Here is a 21488-nt window from a genome sequence, read left to right on the forward strand (position 1 = left end):
CTACTCTAGAGAATGCAGTTCCAAGTCACTGGTCTTACCCTCAGCTGTTGAAGCTTCTCTTCCAATAGCTCTTTTGTTTCCAAGGGATCAAAACATTCCTTCAGAGACAGCCATGTACCGCTGAACCAGTCATTAAAATCCTTACACAGATCTACAGAAAGACAGATTGTGAATGTGAAATAGATTTTGGATAGAGTAAGAGCAGACTGTACCTTTCCCCTTATAACTCTGTAATGAAAGGGGCTTTTTAAAAAAAATGGAAAGCTGATAACAGCAAAAACGAAATAAGGAAATTATTGCCATTTTTGAACTTCAAATCACTACACTCCCAAATGGAGATAAGTCAACAGAGATTCACTTTAAAACTGTCTGTTAGTTAACATTATCCAGAGTAGAATTATCCAGAGTAAAATTATCCAGAACCTATGAGCTAAAATTATCTTGAGTAGAAAAAAAGATTAAATGTAAATGACAGTTTGTGAGAACTGCCTAATGCAGATATGGGAGGCCTAGCAGTAAAACGATACTTCCACTTACAGTTCAAGAGAGTGGAAAAGTGATCCTGGAAAATTTGCTTCTTTGAATTAAACAAGTCAGTAACACTTTTAAGCTGCTCATTTAATTCAGCCACATCCGGGTTCAAACAACCCATCTTTTGTTGGAGCAGCGTCACATGATGTTTTTGTTGAAGAATCTTCTGATGCAGTTCCTAATTGTTTTTTTCAAGAAAATGGAAGTAAAAAAAATACTGTATGTTAACAGAAAACGAATATGAAGATAAGTGCTTAAGCATTTAACTGTAAGAGAAATGTTATTTATGTTGCTATTGGTAGATCCCCAATCTTGTATAGTTCCCAACTTCAAAACTTATTATTTTCAGAAAACTGAAATGCTCTCTAGTCTTTACTTCATTGTATAATTGCAAACAGGGCTGCCTTTTATTCCTGTCTTCAAGACTGCACTCCATGTTTATTTATTTCAGGAGGGCTTTTAAAGGACATGAGATGTACTATAACTGCAAAATTTACCTTCAATTCAACATATTCCCAAGGGATGGTACTAAGCAGCCTGAACAGTCCAGCCTAGCCCAACCTCATCAAAGTTTGAAAGCTAAGCAGCATCGGCCCCAGTTAATAGGTGGATGGGAGACCACCAAGGAACTCCAAGGTCCACACAAGGAAAGCAACAGCAAAACCATCCTGCTAGTCTCTTCCCCTTACCATCCTCTGAGAGGACAGTCATAAACCAGTTGCGACTTGATGCTACTTAAAAATTATTATTAATGTTTGGACACAAGTAACTCTCCTGTGGCCTCACAGTGAGAGATTTTCAGCCAGAAATCTTGGTCCTAAGATCAAACCCCTGTTTCCCTTTTTCCCACGCCTACTAAAACCTTGTAGACTTACACAGCAACCCAAAGTCAAATTATTTGGAAGTAAGATACACTGGCTGTGTATCTGACCATCTGCCAGCCCCCTCCCAGAATTTGACCACTCCCAGGATTTGATCACTGGGGTGTGATGCCAGACGCCCCTTATTATCATTAATTATTAATTATTTATTGACGGATGCTGCTGCTATAGTTTTAAGGTTTTGTATTTTAACTGGGGTTTTTCGATTTGTTTTATTATGTTTGCTGTTGTTTGCTGTACACCGCCCTGAGCCCTTCGGGGGGTAGGGCGGTTTATCAAATCGAATAAATAATAATAATAATAATAATAATAATAATAATAATAATAATAATAATAATAATAATAATAATAATAAGAAGAAGAAGAAGAAGAAGAAGAAGAAGAAGAAGAAGAAGAAGAAGAAGAAGTTCCACCAAGTTCAATAAGGCTTATTCCAAAGAAAATGTCCATAAGGATGCAGCCTGAACCTTACCTGCTTCTTTTTCCCCCCTTACTGACAAGGAAGCCCTTTCCCCCACCCCCCGCAAACCTCTGCCTGGGGGAAGCTGTACTTATGAGATACACTGAGATTTAAAACATAGTACCAGGGCAGTTGTAATACCCTCAAACCTCCTAGCCATGGTTAAAGGAGTGGGAATGAGCACACTCTTTCATGCATGACGAATTTCACGCATGACGAATTTCCCCACTTATAGTAGAGAATTCTGCCTTAATCACGAAGACAGTTTTAAGGGGGTAGCCATATTGGTCTGCAGTAAAGCAGATTGATTTGAGTTCAGTAGCACCTGACATTTTTGGGGTACCAGTGTCATAGAACCATAGAGTTGGAAGACACCACAAGGGCCACCAAGTCCAACCCCTCTGCCATGCAGGGATACATAACCTCTGCATCAGAGTTGGCGCTTAACTATTTTTATTTATTTACTAGCGGGCCCGGCCACACTTCGTTGTGGCTTTGGGGGGGGGGGGTTGGAACGGAGGAGGAAGGGGAGAGCCGTACCAGCTGTTTTCCGCGGCTTGGCTGGGAACGTGCCTCCCTGGTCTCCCTGGGTCCGGCAGCAGGGGGTTTCTCGGCGTGAATGCGCATGCCGCGGCAAAGGCGGGCAAGCCACGCCCCCCGAACGGCGGGACCTCATTGGCCCAGCAGAGGTCTGGGGAAATTGGGAGTTTACGGGAGTTAAGATGTGACCTGGGACCCCGGCGAAGGGCGCGTTACCTGCTCGACACGGGAAGGGACGTCACCTGAAAATTTGGGGGCGATCCGTCCAGCCGTTTCGGCGTTAGGGCGTGACTAACAAAGTCACAGTTAGCTTTTTATATATATAGATTGGTGTTACTTATAGTCTGCCTTTCTCACTGGGGACTCAAGGCACTTTGAGGCGTCTGAAGATGATTTCAAAACCTTGGTGCACTAAAGCGGAGACTGATTCACCCTGAATCATGATAAAGGCCAAAGCAGAGGGGGAGATTTAATACAAGAAGTAAGGGACTGAGGTAATGGAAGCTTGAACCCCATGGGCCATTCCTGGTCTCTTCACCATGGCTACACATCTGCACCAGCGTTCCCTTATTAGTTTCTGCCAGCTCCAAACGAGAAGATTTGAAGAAGAGTTTGGATTTATACCCTGCTTTTCTCAACCATAAGGAGTCTCAAAGCAGCTTACAAACTCCTTCCCTTCCTCTCCCCAACAACAGATACCTTGTGAGGTAGGTGAGGATGACAGAGTTTTGAGAGAAAAAGAAATGTTTGGATTTATATCTACTTTTCACTCCTATAAAGAGTCCCAAAGTGGTTTACAAACTCCTTCCCTTTCTCTCCCCACAACAGACACCTTGTGAGGGAGGTGAGGCTGAGAGAGTTCTGAGAGAACTGTGCCGAGCCTGAGGTCACCAGCAGGCTTCATGTGGAGGAATGGGAAATCAAACCCGGTTCTCCAGATTAGAGTCCACCTGCTCTTATTTTATTTATTTATTTATTTATTTAATCAATTAATTAAACTTCTATACCGCCCTTCCCCGAAGGGCTCAGTGTGGTGTCCATCAATTATATAAAAACAGTTAAAATCCATTCCACATTCATCCCAGTTAAAACCATATATAAATTATAAAAATTCAGATGGCGATTAAAATTGTTTCCCCTTCCCCATTCTTGCACCCACGGAGGCCAGATATTTGTCACAGAAGTGTGGTGTTATCCTGGCTGGCCAAATGCCTGGCGGAACAGGTCCGTTTTGCAGGCCCTGCGGAAACTCTGTATGTCCCGCAGGGTCCTGATCTCACCTGGGAACCTGTTCCACCAGGTAGGGGCCAGAGCCGTAAAAGCCCATGCCTCCTTGTGGAGGCCAGCCGGACCACTCTTAACCACTACGCCACACTGGCTCACAAGGCGTTAAGGGTAGCCAAAAGAAAAACCCCGACAAGAACAGAGAGAGTACAGGAGGGTTTTCTTTTCCCTGCCGGTTTGGCGTACCTCCAATTTAGTAAAGATCTCCAAAGTGTTCGAGGGAGACAAAGATTCGAGCAGCGATTCAGTCATTCCAATCTGCGTCTTGGCCAGGTCAAGGTCCCCTTTTAGCTCAGCCGTATTGCCGTTGAGTTCAGCGGGGATTGACTTGTTGGGTAAGTGCTTCCTTATTAGATCCATTTTGTTCGAAAGAGAAGATTTGATGACCTGAAAATGCGAAGCACAGAGGCAGGGGTCAGGCGTTCCGCCAGCCTATTTTCTCGCCGCGTCAACTCCGCCAAATGAAGTTTAGGAGTTAACTTCTTTGCTTTTTGTACTTCCCTTCCTTCTCGGAGGGACGGTTCCCTTCGGGCTCTGAAGGCCTCTTCACTCGTTACATTTTTAAAGGATGAAACCAGGCATTCTGGAGGACAAAGCGCTTCTGCCCCAAAATGAAATCTATGTATTCAAGCAGGGGCATGACAGAGGACTGTGAAATTATACAAAGGATGGAGACAGCGGACAAAGAGAACTTTTTTCTCCCTCGCCCAAAGTACTAGAACTCGAGGGCATCCAATAAAGTTGATGGACAATAGATTCACGATGGGCAAAAAGAAATACTTCTTTACACATCGAGGGATTAAAATGGGGACTTTGCTGCCAGCAAATGTAGTGAATGTCACAAGCACAGATGACTTTAAAAGGAGAATGGGAGGTATGTCTATCAGAGGCTGCTAGCCATGGGGCCTAAAGGGAATCTCCACCTTTAGCAGCAGTAAACCTCTGAATACCTCGCAACATCAGGAGAAAGGCCTTGGCCTCTATGCCCTATTGCTGGATCTCTGAGCTAAAACTTGGTGGAACAGCCTCCCAGAGGACATCAGGGCCCTGCAGAACCTCATGGAGTTCCACAGGGCCTGCAAAACTGTGCTTTTAGAATCATAGAGTTGGAAGAGACCCCAAAAACTATCAAGTCCAACCAGTGGTGGGATGCAAAAATTTTAGTAACAGGTTCCCATAGTGGTGGGATTCAAACTGTGGCGTAGCACCAATGGGGCTGGGCGGGGCACAACAGGGGCGTGGCCTGGCATTCCGGGGGTGGGGCATTCCTGGGCGGGGCTGTGGCAAGGACGCAGCCGCTGCGCCGGTCCTTGGGCAGGAAACAAATGCACACAGGTGCAGGCTGCCACGCACGCACTGTTTTAGTTATCATTGAATTAATTTATCCTACATTTTAGACTGCTACTCAGATTTCTAATTTTATGTGTCTACGCAGCTGAGACTTTTATTGTATTGCTGTTGATCTGTAAATCGCCCTGAGCCAGTTCTGGGAGGGGCAATTAAGAAATTCGAGAAATAAAAGTAAAATAAAAATAAACTTGGTCACTATGTGAGACTGGATGCTGGACAAGATGGACCACTGGTCTGATCCAGCATTATTCTTATCTATAGTTTTTCTTTGATCCACTATAACGTCCGGCGAAACTCTCTACATGACATAATGTCAGCATACTGGGAATTCCAGCACACCCACGAAACACACACGAAGCTGGCAAGCTGAATCGTACCACCAGTCCAACAATATCAGCATTGTCAGGCTGGCAGCTGCTTTCTGGGATCCCAGACAGTGGTGTTTCACATCACCAGTTATCTGATCGTTTTAATTGGCGGCGTCAGGGATTGAACCTGGGACCATCTGCACGCAAGGCAGATGCTCTGCCTCGGAGCCACAGCCCTTCCTTCACTGCTTTCTTGCTGCAGTGAATAAAAGAAGGGGAAAAGTGAAAGCTCTTTGACAGGTCCATGAGAACTGTTTGCAGATAATAGGGCTGAAGGAATGAGTTGTTCGTGTCAATTAGCTATCCCAGATTAGTCACCAACAGGCAGAATGTTGATCTCCCGTGGCACCAGCTCAAATATCATCACCCGCGTATACTCCATAATTAGGCCATTCTAACTTCGGCAGATGGACTACAGTTCCCATCATCCCCTGCCAGCATGACGCTGACAGGGGATGATGGGAACTGTAGTCCATTACATCTGGAGGGCCGCGAGTTTGACACCTACAATGTAAACCATGTAGTAGTGCAGTCACCATATTGGTGACATGCAGATACGGGGCCACCCAGGATGGGGGGCTCTGCTGGGCAGCTCCGTTCCTCATGGTGTTTTGGAAAGTCTGCACAGAACTGGGGAAGGTGGGGGTGTCTAGCTCTGGCTCGCCAGATGTTCGTGGACTATGATTCCCATTAGCCCCTGCCAGCATGCTGGCAGAGGCTGATGGGTGTCGTAGTCCATGAATATCTGCAAGTCCAGAATTAGACACCTCTAGATTACAGAAACGATTGGTTACCTGATATAAATTGTACCCTAATTAATCAGAAGGAAACCTCTCTCTCTCTCTCTCTCTCTCTCTGTCTCACTCCATCAATCCCTTCTCCTCAGCTGCCTCTTGGGGACAGCCATTGTGGCCTTCTTTAAGGACAATGCATGTTTCCCGTTTCTTCATGCACACAAGCTGAGAGAGAGAGAGAGATGATTGTGGGCTGTTTCCTTGACTTTAACGGTAGCGGAAGTGATCCCACCCGCATCCCAGTGAGCCACGGAAGTTTCCCCACTTTTAAAAATGACGTCGGTTTCATCCGGTGTGGACCTTTTCAGCTCGGGGATTGTGTTCCCCGGCTTCCCCACTGCCCCGCGCATCAAAAGGCGCCGTTTTCAGCAGCGCCAGAAATGACGCGCGCTGAGGGAGGCGCGAGAGCAGCAGAGTCAGGGCGGCTGCGTTGTCGCCGCCCCGTAGCGGGGAGTGCTGCTGGACCCCGTGCTACTTGGCAAGAGTAGCGCGCAGCAAACAGTGAGTGGGGAAAGCACCAGAGAGGGGAGCCACAATAACGGCAGGTCCTGTTGACGTCCCACCTGCAGCTCCAGCGGCGGCTCACTGCCTTTGAGGAGATCTTGTATTTCATCCACTTTTCTGTCAAATTCCTCTAAGTTTTTTTCTTGGTACAGCAGGCCAGCCTACGAAGGAAAAGCAAGAGAGGAGTTTTGTGTGGCAAAAGAGCAAACCTGACCCGGCTAAAGTGACCTGTCTGGAGAACGGAGAACCAAATCTCCCCTCAGGGTTTATTTACAGTCACTGAGCGCCAGTTACAAAATGGTGTCCCACAGTGGGTGAAGTTGAGAAGCCGTTCACTTTACTGTGCTGAAACATTTCCACGTTAAGACCCTTCCTTGTTAAATATTTCAGGTTCTGTTAACCTCTGTTGTTCATCTCTGTCTCTATCTCGGCTGTCCAGTTAAATATCTATGAAAAATCGACTTCCACTTACCTCGTAAATAATTGCAGTTTTGGTCTAGTGCATAGGTGTCAAACTCGCGGCCCTCCAGATGTTATGGACTACAGTTCCCATCATCCCCTGTCAGAATCATGCTGGCAGGGGATGATGGGGACTGTAGTCCATAACATCTGGAGGGCCGCAAGTTTGACACCTGTGGCAGCAGGTTCTCAAATAAGATTCCTTTAGGGAGCACACAGCTTATATGCCACCAACCCTTTAATCAAAGCTGTGTTCCCCCTTTTCTTTGTCTGTGGGCAATTGAAAGAGTCCATAGGAGAGGCGGGTGGGCGGACGGGACCAGTGGTGGGATCCAAAAATTTTAGTAACAGGTTCCCATGGCGGTGGGATTCAAACTGTGGCGTAGCGCCAATGGGACTGGGTGGGGCATTCCGTGGGCGGGGCATTCCTGGGCAGGGCTGTGGCAAGGACGCAGCCGCTGCGCCGGTCCTTGGGTGAGAAACGAATGCACGTAGGCGCAGGCTGCCATGCACGCCGGTGCACCTCCTGCTAGACTGCTTCAAGTTCTGCGCGCTACTGCTGAGAGGAGGGGTGTTAACTAAGGCAAAAATCACGTGGCAAAATCACCAATTAGTAACCCCCTCTCGGCACACACAAATAATTAGTTACCTACTCTCGGGAACCTGTGAGAACCTGCTGGATCCCACCTCTGCCCCCACCCCTGCATATCAACCACAATGGGAAGGAGAAAAGGAAGGCGGGAAAGGGGAGAAGCTATAGGGAGGAAGTAGTGGGGGAGGGGGAGCAAGATACCCTGCACCAATCTTTGTGGGTCCCCACTTGTATATTTATTTAGCCATGCAGTTTCTTCCCTTCATTGTTTTCTGGCATTTAAGTACATTTGGCTTCATTCCGTTCCCCACTTTTCTGATTCTACTACACCCACACTAGTGAAAATTGCACTTGAGCAAACCGCTGCAATCAAATGACTAATATATTCAAATTTCTGTCCTGAAGAAATAGTATGTGTGTGTGTTGTGAAATAGCACCCTCAGTTAAAATGTAAAAAGTTGCATTAAAACAATACGATCAGTAGTGAAGCCACAAATGATTCAAAATAGACAATGAAGAGGAGGAGGAATTTGGATTCATATCCCCCTCCTTTCTCTCCTGTAAGGAGACTCAGGGCAGCTTACAAACTCCTTTCCCTCCCTCTCCCCACAACAGACACCTTGTGAGGTAGGTGGGCCTGAGAAAGTCCTGAGACAACTGTGACTAGCTTGAGGTTACCTGACAGGCTTCATGTGGAGGAGCAGGGAAACAAATTCAGTTTACCAGATAACCTCTGCCACTCAAGTGGAGGACTGGGGAATCAAACCTGGTTCTCCAGATTAGATTCCACCGCTCTTAACCACTACACCGCAATGGGCTCAGAATCCATCTGCAGTAAGATCTAAATCATAGAATCACAGAGTTGGAAGGGATCTCCAGGGTCATCTAGTCCAATCCCCTGCTTTGATCGTGTCTTCCTGCATGGCAAGGGGTTGGATTTGGTGGTCCTTGTAGTCTCTTCCAACTGTATGATTCTACAATGTAGGAAATTCACAACCACCAACCCCCCTCCATGCCCCCCAGTGATTCCTGCTCCACGACCAAAAGATGGCAAGAAACCTGCAGGATCCTCGGCTAATGTGGCCTGAAGGGAAATTGCTTCCTTATCCCAAAGTGGTGATCAGCATTACCCTGGGCATTTAAGAAAGGGACCCGAGAGCCAAGCACTAGCACAACCCTTGACCACATAATGGTCATTAACCAACTAATAACCAAAACCTGTAACAAAATCAAAAGGCCATTGTATGCAGCATTCCTGGACATCAAGGGGGCCTTTGATTCTGTCCCAAGAGATAAGCTATGGGCTAAACTTGGAAAAATGGGTGTAGAGAATAGATTGATCTCCCTAATCAAGGCGTTTCACCATAACACTAACACAACCACAAACAGTTAAGGCCAGACAATCTATATTGGAACCAGCCTGCGCTGGTTCAGCCATGTCAACAAGCAGCCCTGCACACTGTCGTCAGCATTGCCTATCGCACTGAGGTTACTGGTCAGCGGCCAGGCAGGCAGCCAAAGCAATGATGGCAAGATTTGATTGATTGATTGATTGATTGATTGATTGATTGATTGATTGATTGATTGATTGATTGATTGATTGATTGATTGATTGATTGATTGCATTTATAAACCGCCCCATCCCCTAAGGGCTCTGGGCGGTGAACAACAAGTATTACAAAACTATATAACAATAACAATAACATTAAAATTAAAATAATTGACATCATTAAAACATAAAATTACAGCGTTCCACATAGATCACTTGGCGTCCAGCATTAAAACTATCAGTAAAAACCCTTCCTGGAGAAGGGGACGGTATAGATGTCACAAACTCCCAGAATGTTCAAGGGAGGGACAGGGAGGGCGCAACACCATCAGCGGCTGGCCTCCCCGAAGGCCCGGTGGAACAACTCGGTCTTACAGGCCCTGCGGAACTCTCCAAGATCCCACAGGGCCCAGACAGTTGGCACAAGAGTGTTCCGGGTGGAGGCCAGCCGTATCATTGAGGGGCCGGGGACCACCAGTAAATTGGCCTCTGTGTTCAGCAGACATATGGGGTAAGGCGGTCCCGAAGGTACGAGGGCCCCAGGCCGCGCAAAGCCTTGAAGGTTAATACTGCCGATACCATCAATGTGGATCCGAATATTACATGCCTCCAACCAGACATCGCACTCAATTGAGAGAAGTGGCGCTTAAAAATCGGAGCAGTGGACCCTGCATTAGTGGGACAACACGGGGAGGAGGAGGAACAGGGGGAGGAACAGGAAGAAGAAGAAGAAGAAGAAGAAGAAGAAGAAGAAGAAGAAGAAGAAGAAGAAGAAGAAGAAGAAGAAGAAGAAGAAGAAGAAGAAGAAGAAGAAGAAGAAGAAGACGACGACGACGACGACGACGACGACGACGACGACGACAATCTATATTCACATTCCTTTAGAGACTACCCTACAGCTTAAACAGGACCCAGAAACATAATGGTCAATTTCACTTTCCCTGACAGTCAGTGCAGCGTAGCAAGTGGGAAACTCTGGGTTCAGATCCCCTCTTTGCCTTGCACCAGCCATTTCTCATCAGCTTCAAACAGGTTACCCACTGACAACTATCAGCCGTGTCCACCTTACCTCCAACTCAGCCAACGCTTCTTCAGTCGGACGATGATGGTCTTCTACGTTCTTCAGCTCCGAGTTGGTCCACAGCGTGATCGAGCTGGACAAGTTCAGGAGGCTGTCCCACAAGGCCAGAGCTCTTCCTAGATTATCACAATAGTTCTCCGTCCTCTCGTTGATCTGCATGCGGGGTTGTGGTTTCCAGAAATAAAAAAGGGGGCGAGGTGGGGGGAAGAAAGGAAAACATCAGCCTTTGGCGGTTTCATATGGAAAAGACGGGTGAAATGAAACCAGAGAGATAAACAAGAAAGGGATAGTCAGCTTGTGCCCGTTGTGTAGAGGCAGTTTCTTACCAAATACGGGCTTTGAATATTGGCATGCCAAAGACAAACGAGCTCTCTCTCTCCTACTTCTAAAGACAAGTCTGGCAAGGTGGTTTGGCGCCTCCCCTTTTATCCCCTCCCAACGATATGCCCCAACTAGTCTCAGCAGTGAAGAAATCACAGGCAAGCGGACTCAACCAAGAATCAACATCTGCTACCAGCCGCTCAAGAATGCAGCCCATTCCTAGGAACTGTCTCAACAGAAGAGCTTCCAGAACTCCCCAAGCCAAAGAATGCAAGCCAATATTGCCTGCCAATATATCTCACCACCACCCCGCCCCGCCGTCCAAGAATTATCCCCTCCCAGTCTGACATAAAGAGAGAAAGTCATAGAGATCAGCCTGTCTCAAGCCCCAAAGTCCTTCGAGCTCTATGATTTTTGTTCGAAACGAAAATGTGCTTTTCGAGGGATTCCTCGACGTGCCGCAATTAATTTTGCCTCAAATACTACTCGCCAGTCACGGTCAATTACAATAATGTATAACAAATCAGAGCTCCGCGGTTGTTTACTTTTTTTACATACATCCAGCCATCTGTCCACAATGACATTAGCCTCGTTCTCAAAGGCGGGCTCCTCGAAGCTTTTCATTTTGTTCAGCTGGAACTGAAGGTTCTTGCTGATCTGGTTTATTCGGTCGATGTCTTCGGAACGGCTGCCGAATTCCTTCTTTGCCGCCTCGACCTGCAGGAATGTGAGAATTTGCAGTGATAGGGAAGGGTGTTGTGTCTGGAGGCAAATGCTACAGGGGGAAGGAAGAAACTTGCCCGTTTTTGTGCGCGAAGGTATGGGGAATTTGTGTTTTAATGATCCTTTCATAACGCAGTGCTTTATTTCATTAATCATCAATTAACACAACAGGAATAAAAAGGGGAGAATCAAGCAGATGTAGTTTCCACTGATTGAGAGGATTCCACTCAAATTGGTTATGCACAGAAAGTTCCAAAAATGACTGGTTTTTCAGATTTACGCTCTCCTCTCGCACCCATGCCAGCTTGGTTCCTAGACGCATCGCGTAATTAGCTCAGACACCCGTCAACAAAGGAATCTTTCTTTTGCTTTCAATCATTTGCGCAACCCATAATCATGCAAAAATAACCGCTCGTTTTTCTTTCTTTCCTAATTGTTCCTCCTCAATAGAACTGCAGCTGTATCTTTGCATCTAAGCAGCAGCTGAGCCTTAAAATCCCATTTATCTTTATCTGGAAGGAGAGATGGCTACAATGACCAAAAGTGCTTTTTTAATTAACAAAAATGACTCGAGCGATTCTGATCATTTCTGTGTCCAACGTTTAAGCATTTCACCCTTGACGTTCACTTAAACCACCAAGTCAAGTGTAATGTTCAGAGGACAAGAAAACAAGACCCCAGATGTGTTTCTTTTGCTCTCAAGTAATATTCACTTTCTTCTTCGTTAACTCCTCCTCTTTTTTACCCCCTTGTTTGTATTGCAATTTTGAGATTGTAGCCCCATTGCCTGAAATGTTGAAATGAAAGCGCCCGCTGCATTTTAAGATTCGAATCTTAGTTTTTTTAGGATGTGAAAGTTGGAAAGTGACGCAAGCTCAGCAATCAGAACAAAAAATACACACAAGATTGTGCTTGATTTCTGCCCCCTCTTCATTTTAGTTGCACCCCCTCGTGCCGTCTTAGAGGGTCCACCAACAGTCAAAGAATCATAGAGTTGGAAGGGGCCGTACAGGCCATCTAGTGCAACCCCCTGCTTAAAGCAGGATCCACCTAAAACAGGGGTGTCAAACTCGCGGCCCTCCAGATGTTCATGAACTACAATTCCCATCAGTCCCTCCCAGCATGAGCATTGGCTATACTGGCAAGGGCTGATGGGAATTGTAGTTCATAAACATCTGGAGGGCCGCAAGTTTGACACCTGTGACCTAAAACATCCCTGACAAGTGTCCAGCCACTGCTTGAAGACTACCAACGAGGGGGAGAACACCACCTCCCTTGGCAGCCAATTCCACTGCAAAACTACTCTTATAGTTTTTAAAAAAACACCCAATATCCAATCAGTACCTTTCCACCCGTAATTTAATCTCAAATTGGCACAAATGACTACATTGGAAGGAGGAAAGTGGCACAAGATCTCTTTCGCACACTCAAAAGAACATAAGAACAAGCCAGCTGGATCAGACCAGAGTCCATCTAGTCCAGCTCTCTGCTACTCGCAGTGGCCCACCAGGTGCCTTTGGGAGCTCACATGCAGGATGTGAAAGCAATGGCCTTCGGCAGCTGTTGCTCCCAAGAACCTGGACTGTTAAGGCATTTGCAATCTCAGATCAAGGAGGATCAAGATTGGTAGCCATAAATCGACTTCTCCTCCATAAATCGATTGGTAGCCATAAATCGACTTCTCCTCCTGGATCCACCACTCACTTTACTTCCCATATACACACACAAACACACATAAAGAGAACAAAACCTAAATCTATAATGGCATTTACTCAAATTCATCCTTTTCTATACATCTCTCTCCCTCTCCTTCACTCTCTGTAGTTTGTCCTAGAGGACAAAAAAAAGTCTACGTAAACACTTAAGTGAAACTGTATAAATACTAAATGATGCTGACACATTTTTTCAAGAAATGCCAGTGCCGTCAATCAGAGTTGCACCCTTTTAAGTCCATTGATTTTACCAGGTTTAGAAGGAAGTAACTCAGTTTAGAACGGCACTGTTACAGCCTGCCATTTGGCGGTGCCACGAACGGATCGCCACATTCTCCCCAACAGCAAAGAACTGGGCCACCCAAATTCACGCCCACTGTCGGCACATGGTATCTCATGACCGGAGACCCCGTCTTTGTCTTTAAGAGTCCGTTCCTTTGCACGTGGAGAGATGTTTACAAAAAGCTCCTGCGAGACCGCAGGAACCGAAACATCGACCTCTAGCGTCTGGCAATTAGACCACCTCATTAATGAGATCTTTTGTTTTCGGTCAGACAGTGAAATCTGTTTTCCTGTGGATGCCGCCAGATTATGGGAAAGTAGGACAAAGGTCTCACGGCGACAGAGGAAAGAACGCTCTTTCGGCGTGTCCTTTTCGTGGGCAGAAAATAGCGATGGATTTCTATAGCTTTTGAAGAAAAAAGAACTCCACCACTTTTTCACGGTTACAGACACCGATGGACTTCTTTCTGTTCCCTACACCCAGCAAACCATATGTCATCACTTTCCCTTTATGTCATCGCTTTATGTCATCACTCATCCATCCACTGCTCTCCCACATCTTTAGCTACACTTATTTACTTCTACTGTACCCCATTTTTCTCCACAATGGGAGCCCAAAGCAACTTACACCATTTCCCCCTCTTCTACTGTTTCCTCCCAACAACTATGAGTTAGGTTAGGCCAGAGGTTGGCAACCTTTACCATCCAAAGAGCCATTTGGACCCATTTTCCATGGCCCCGAAGATCTACTGACCCGGAGAGGCAGCTCCGCACAGAGCCACCTCCGGTTCGGCCCCTCCACTCACCTTTCCTTCCAGCGCTGCTCTGGAGGGCTGGAGGAACATGCCCATGCTACCCTCCGACCTCCAGGCCATGCGGAGCCGCAGTATAAGGCTGAAAGAGCCGCATGTGGTTCCGGAGCCGCGGGTTGCAGACCCCTGGGTGAGGCTGTGTGTGAGATTAACCCAAGGTCACCCAGCAAAATTCCAGGGCAGAGTGGGGATTCGAACCGGAGTCTTCCTGATGCCAGTCTGAAACTTCAACCGCTATTCCACACGGGCTCTCTGTTCCACCACTGCTGTGGTTTGCTGATGGAGAAAGAATCTGGCTTCCTCTGTGTTGTTCTGTGCTACAAATACGTCACAGGGGGGACTGCGGCTAGCAACTAAGCAGGTGACATAAGGGGTCAACAGGGCTCCATGTGGCCAGAGGTGGGATCCAGCAGGTTCTCACAGGTTCCCAAGAGTAGGTTACTAATTATTTGTGTGTGCCGAGAGGGGGTTACTAATCAGTGATTTTGCCACGTGATTTTTGCCTCAGTTACGCCCCTCCTCTCAGCAGTAGCACGCAGAACTTGAAGCAGTCTAGCAGGAGGTGCACCGGCGTGCGTGGCAGCCTGCGCCTGCGTGCATTCGTTTCCCGCCCAAGGACCGGGGCAGCGGCTGCGTCCTTGCCACAGCCCCACCCAGGAATGCCCCGCCCCCGGAATGCCTGGCCACGTCCCTGCCATGCCCCGCCCAGTCCCATTGGCGCTACGCCACAGTTTGAATCCCACCACCATGGGAACCTATTACTAAAATTTTTGGATCCCACCACTGCATGTGGCCCTACAAATCCGTTGACCTTGGCTTTGGTCTTCAGTCTATTAGTTGCTAATGACTAACTGGCATATTCTGGTACTCTGCCATATAATGTACAAAATGGCCCTTACATCATACGGTGAAGTAGTTAAGAACAGTGGACTCTAATCTGGAGAACCGGGTTTGATTCCCCCCTCCTCCACATGAGTGGCAGACCCTAATCTGTTGATCTGGATTTGTTTCCCCGCTCTTACACATGAAGCCTTCTGGGGGACCTTGGGCCTCTCAGAGCTCTCTCAGCCCTGTCTACCTCACAAGGCGTCTGTTGAGGGGGAAGGAGTTTGTAAGCTGCTGTGAGACTCCTTTCGGTAGAGAAAAGCAGGGCATGAAGACCAACTCTTATTTCAGTTGGGCAGCTAAAATCAAGTCTTCATGAGACGATGAACAAGTTTTGTGAAGAAGAGGGGCTGATCAGTTCAGATTCATCTGCCCTGGGGCTAGTCGCAGTTCTCTCAGAATTCTCTCAGCCCCATGTACCTCACAAAGTGTCTGTTTTGGGAAGAGAAAGGGAAGGAATCTGTAAGCCTCTTTGAGTCTCCTTACAAGAAAGAAAGACAGGGTATAAATCTGGACTCCTCCTCCTCCTCTTCTTCTTCTTCCTCTTCTTCTTCTTCATCATCATCATCAATGTACCTGAAGCGTGGAATCCCATTCCAAAGAGGTTCTGCATTGTCCAGCCATGTATGTTATTGTGGCCTTACAGCAGTTTTGGAATAGAAGAAGAAGAGTTTGGATTTATATCCCCCCTTTCTTTCCTGTAGGAGACTCAAAGGGGCTTACAATCTCCTTGCCCTTCCCCCCTCACAACAAACACCCCGTGAGGTAGGTGGGGCTGAGAGAGCTCCGAGAAGCTGTGACTAGCCCAAGGTCACCCAGCGGGCGTGTGTGGGAGTGTACAGGTTAATCTGAATTCCCCAGATAAGCCTCCACAGCTCAAGCGGCAGAGCGGAGAATCAAACCCGGTTCCTCCAGATTAGAATGCACCTACTCTTAACCTCCTACGCCACTGCTGCTCCTATAGTGCTTCACATGAACACATGAAGTTTCCTTATACTGGAACTGACTCTTTGTCCAACGAGGTCAGCTCCTGGGGTCCCCAAAGTGGTACGTGGGGTGCCACAATGCCCGCCAACACCTTTTCTGGTGCCCGCCAAGTGTTCTTAGGGCCGTGGTGGCGAACCTTTGGCACTCCAGATGTTATGGACTACAATTCCCATCAGCCCCTGCCAGCATGGCCAATTGGCAGTGCTGGCAGGCGCTGGTGGGAATTGTAGTCCATAACATCTGGAGTACCAAAGGTTCACCACCACTGTCTTAGGGCATAATTCCCATCTATGGAATCCTACCCGCCTGTTTTTCCCATCTATCATTCATGCAGTTACAACAGTACTTTGTGTCAGCATGGCGAAATATTCTTCTGACAGCAATCCCCCGGGGCAGATATATGAATATTCCTAGCAGCAAAAGACACCGCCCCTGTTCGCTGAGACAACTTGAAACAGATACACCTCTATTGTTGCACTGTGATTTTTATACACTCCTGAAAGAAAATTCTTATTGAGCCACTACTAACGAACAGCCAAAAGATCTCCAATAAGGAACTAGTATCTTATCTTTTAGCCAACCAGTGTTCTCCAAAAAATGGTGGCGGTAGCCAGCTTCCTTGTAACGGCTATCAAGATCTGAGATGCCAACCACAAGACTACAACTGCCAACACTAATGTGTAGAGACAGCAATGTACTGCGGCTGATATAATATAATGTATTTTAATGAATTTTAATGTTTTATCGCTATTGTATTGATGAGATCTTATATTGTATTTGTTTTATGTCTCATTGTACACCGCCCAGAGCCCTTCGGGGGTTGGACGGTCTATCAAGCCTAATAATAATAATAATAATAATAATAATAATAATAATAATAATAATAATAATAATAATAATAATATGTATTTTGTGGATGCATTCAGTGCCAATAAAGATTTGATTGACTGTCATGATGGTGAGGAAGCAAGCTTGCTTTCTGCGGCTCCAGAGACTAGGACCAGGAGTCATGGGTTCAAGGTGAAGGAAAAGAGATCCCACATAAACATCAGGAAAAACTTCCCGACAGGATGGGCTGTTCAACAGTGGAATGCACAACCTCAGAGTGTGGTGGAGTCTCCTTCTTTGGAGGTTTTCAAAGAGAGGCTGGATGGCCATCTGTCAGGAGTGCTTTGATTGTGTGTTCCTACATTGCAGGGGGTTTGACTTGATGGCCCTTCTATCTCTTCCAACTCTATGATTCTGTGCCTGATTGTGGCTGGTTCCGCCTCCTGCGGCAGACATTTTATTGATGTGCCCACCGTGCTGTGCCAGAATCCCAAACGTGTCCATGGACTGATCCTTTTAGCTGGAGAGGCAGAGGACTTTCTCCACGCCTACACGGCACCTCCACTTAGCACTATGGGTCAGCAAAAAACAGTCTGCTTTCAGTTGTAGTGAAGTTCATTGTTTTCCTATAAAAGACACAAGTGGAGCTAGACCAGAAAAGGACCAATTAATTGGCCGGTAGGTTTTCTGTGCACTTTCCTGATAGCCTTTGTTGAAAAAAGGAAATCACTGTTTGAGCAAAGAATTCCCTTACTGTCCAGCTTTCCCTACACAATGCATGCTGACTTCCCCGGTTAGAGCTGGTTAGGCACCGAATATCATTCGCTGGAGGGCCGTCTCTCTTGCCCCACCCATGGCAACATGAAACAAAGGTGGGGCTTATGCAAGGAATCCTGGACCGTTTCCACCATGGATATAGGATGCCAATTAGTACACGCTGCAGGCTGCTTGGTGGATAGAAGTGAAACAGGGAGCAGACGACAAATAAACAGCTCCAAGGACTGCAATCTGCAAGGCCAACTTTAGGTTTTTTTAGGGAGTCCTAAGCAAGTTACTGTCCAATAACCTCCCATAGGAGGAGGAGGAGGAGGAGGAGGAGAAGGAGAAGAAGAAAAGGAGGAGGAAGAGGAGGAGGAGGATTTTGGATGTATATCCCCCCTTTCTCTCCTGTAAGGAGACTCAAAGGGGCTTACAATCTCCTTGCCCTTCCCCTCTCACAACAAACACCCTGTGAGGTGGGTGGGGCTGAGAGAGCTCCAAGAAGCTGTGACAAGCGCAAGGTCACCCAGCTGGCCTGTGTTGGAGTGCACAAGCTAATCTGAATTCCCCAGATAAGCCTCCCCAGCTCAAGTGGCAGAGCTTGGAATACACAAGCTAATCTGAATTCCCCAGATAAGCCTCTGCCACTCAGATGGAGGAGTGGGGAATCAAACCCAGTTCCTCCAGATTAGAATGCACTTGCTCTTAACCACTGCGCCACCGCTGCTCCTTTGTACCCAGGCACGCAAGTTATCTCCTAAAGGAGAGAGCCAAGAAAGTGTCTTTCCTTCTCCTTCAAGTCCCATCTGCATAGCTAAGGCTTTAAAGTGAACAGGGGAATGACCTGCTTCCAATTTGACCCCCAAAGGAAACTAGAGATTATACCAGAGGGCCCGGAAACATCAGGCAAGACTCTCCAGCGTGGCGTAGGGGTTAAGAGAAGGTGGATTCTAATCTGGAGAACCGGGTTTGATTCCCCACTCCTCCATCTGAGTGGCAGAGGCTTATCTGGTGAACCAGATGGGTTTCCGCACTCCTACATTCCTGCTGGGGGACCTTGGGCTAATCACAGTTTTCTCAGAACTCTCAGCCCCACCTACCTCACAAGGTTTCTGTTGTGGGGAGAGGAAGGGAAAGGGCTTGTAGGCCACCTTGAGTCTCCTTCCAGGAGAGAAAGGGGGGATATAAATCCAAACTCTTCTTATTCTTATTCTTCCGTTTTCCTGGTCACAGAGGCACCATGACTGGGTAGCACAGATCACGGCCTTCTTGAGCAAGGACTGCTCTCTGCTCCGAGATGTTCAGAGGACTCCCTCCTTATTCCTCCACCCCCTCAGTTCAGGCACCCCACCTCCATCCAAGGGTTCTTGCAGGTTGCGCATGGGAGTAGCCCGTGTCACAGCCTAACAAGGTTTGGAAAGGTAACTGAAATGCTGTCTGAACCCTCACAGGACTTTGTGTTCCCGTATAATCTTTCTCCAGCTCCTTCTGTGCCACAGGTTCTCACATGCCAAAGTTTCAAGAAGTCATCTGAACAAGAACCTGAGTACCATTTCGGGGTTACCAAAATAACCTGGGCGCGGGCCGGATCGTTTGCAAGTTTTACCTGCCCAACACCAGAAATTTCTCCACGCAACGTGGGCTGGAACTTTCCTCGCTTGTCTTCCAATTCCCCTCCCAGGAATGATAACAAGGAATCTGTCTGCCAAGGCACAGCGTTATGAAACAGCACGGTGGGTGGCAAACAACCTCTTCCTCAGCGAACGATTCTCCTCATTTGTCAACTCATATCATTGTTCCAGCTGGTCCAAATGTGAAGGAAGCAAACTAAGGAGCAGCAGTGGCGTAGGAGGTTAAGAGCTCGTATATCTAATCTGGAGGAACCGGGTTTGATTCTCCGCTCTGCCGCCTGAGCTGTGGAGGCTTATCTGGGGAATTCAGATTAGCCTGTGCACTCCCACACACGCCAGCTGGGTGACCTTGGGCTAGTCACAGCTTCTCGGAGCTCTCTCAGCCCCACCCACCTCACAGGGTGTTTGTTGTGAGGGGGGAAAGGCAAAGAGATTGTAAGCCCCTTGGAGTCTCCTGTAGGAGAGAAAGGGGGGATATAAATCCAAAGTCAGCGGCGGTGGTGGCTTCTGCTTCTGCTTCTTCTGCTTCTTCCGCTTCTTCTTCGGAAAACAGGCAGATTTGAGTCCAGTAGCACCTTAGAGGCCAACAAGATTTGTGAATCAACGCTCCCTTCATCAGGTATGAGCTTTGACTCGAGGAATCTCAAACCCAAAAATCTTGTTATTCTCTATGATATCAGGCAAGCCTATTGTCAGATGGATGGGCCATTTTTGCTAGGATCAGCTACAGTGCCCTGCCAGTCATAATCTTGATGTCACAGAATCATAGAGTTGGAAGAGATCACAAGGACCATCAAGTCCAACCCCCTGCCATGCAGGAACACACTATCAACACACTCCCAACATATCTTCAGCCTCTGTTTAAGAACCAGGTTGCGTTCTTTCATCTTCGCCAGGCACGGCGGCTGGCTCCCTACCTCTCCCAGTCCGACCTGGCCATGGTGATCCATGCGACGGTCACCTCGAGGCTGGACTACTGTAACTCGCTCTACGCGGGCCTTCCCTTGCGACTGATCCGGAAACTGAAGCTGGTCCAGAATGCGGCGGCCCGGCTTCTGACAGGTGGCGATTATTCAGATCATATCACCCCTGTGCTGCGCCGCCTGCACTGGCTCCCAGTGGAGTTCCAGATCGTTTTCAAGGTGTTGGTGCTGACCTTCAAGGCCTTACGTGGCATGGGGCCCACATACCTGTGGGACCGCATCACCCCTTATGTCCCACATAGGCCGCTACGATCAATGGCGGAAGAACTGCTGGTGATCCCAAGCCCTGCGAGGATGCGGCTGGCCTCGACCCGGGCCAGGGCCTTCAGCTGTCCGGGCCCTGCGGGACCTTGGTGAGTTCCGCAGGGCCTGTAAGACAGAGCTATTCCACCAGGCTTTTGGAGGGGCCGGCCGCAGTTCCACCGCCCCCCATTAAAAATCAAAACTGCCAGCCTGGACCACCTGGTTGGGCCCAAAGTCAACCATGGGCCCTGCCTAGCTCCTCCCCTCCCCTCCCCTCCCCTTCCTTTCCTTTCCTTTTTTTGTCCTGGCCTTAGATCGGGCACCTGTGTATATATGTGTTTACACAATCTGGCTGTTTTAATGTATTTATTGATTGCTGCTGAGTTTTAATGGTTTAACTTTTATGTTGTATTATTTGCTGTCGGGAACAGCCGTGTTGGAAGCCGCCTCGAGCCCTTCGGGGATGAGGTGGCCTACAAATTTAATAAATAAATAAATAAATAAAACCTCCAAAGAAGGAGACTCCATCACTCTCCGAGGCAATGAGTTCCACTGTCGAACAGCCCTGACGTTCAGGAAGTTCTTCCTAATGTTTAGGTGGAATCTCTTTTCCTGCACTTTGAATCCATTACTCCGTGTCCCAGTCTCTGAGGCAGCAGAAAACAAGCTTGCTCCCTCTTCAACATGGCATCCCTTCAAATATTCAAACATACAGCTTTTCTTGACTAAACATCATGCACAGACTAATGGAGCAGAGCAAGGGCAAGATCTTGAGTCAAGACCTTGATATCAAGAAGGTCTGTCTGACACATGACATTGGTCTTCCCCCTCCCGAATTAAGAATGTAGAGCTTCAGACAATGCCCTCCTGAGGGCACAGCCCCTCACATCTGGTTAACAGCCCAGCCTTGAGAGAGCACACCTGGTCCA

At 47.6% G+C, this 21488-nt stretch overlaps 1 protein-coding gene across 1 annotated transcript in view; it reads right to left on the bottom strand.

The window, feature by feature from the left end:
* The window catches only part of SYNE2 (spectrin repeat containing nuclear envelope protein 2), a 260281-nt gene that overhangs the window by 222944 nt on the left and 15849 nt on the right, over positions 1 to 21488 (bottom strand). The window contains 6 exon segments of the mRNA XM_048484653.1: positions 39 to 151; positions 538 to 709; positions 3883 to 4083; positions 6772 to 6873; positions 10382 to 10546; positions 11273 to 11431. Coding sequence (XP_048340610.1) covers positions 39 to 151; positions 538 to 709; positions 3883 to 4083; positions 6772 to 6873; positions 10382 to 10546; positions 11273 to 11431 — 912 coding nt within the window.

The sequence above is a fragment of the Sphaerodactylus townsendi genome, linkage group LG02 (assembly GCF_021028975.2).
Source record: "Sphaerodactylus townsendi isolate TG3544 linkage group LG02, MPM_Stown_v2.3, whole genome shotgun sequence".
Classification (NCBI taxonomy): Eukaryota; Metazoa; Chordata; class Lepidosauria; order Squamata; family Sphaerodactylidae; genus Sphaerodactylus; species Sphaerodactylus townsendi.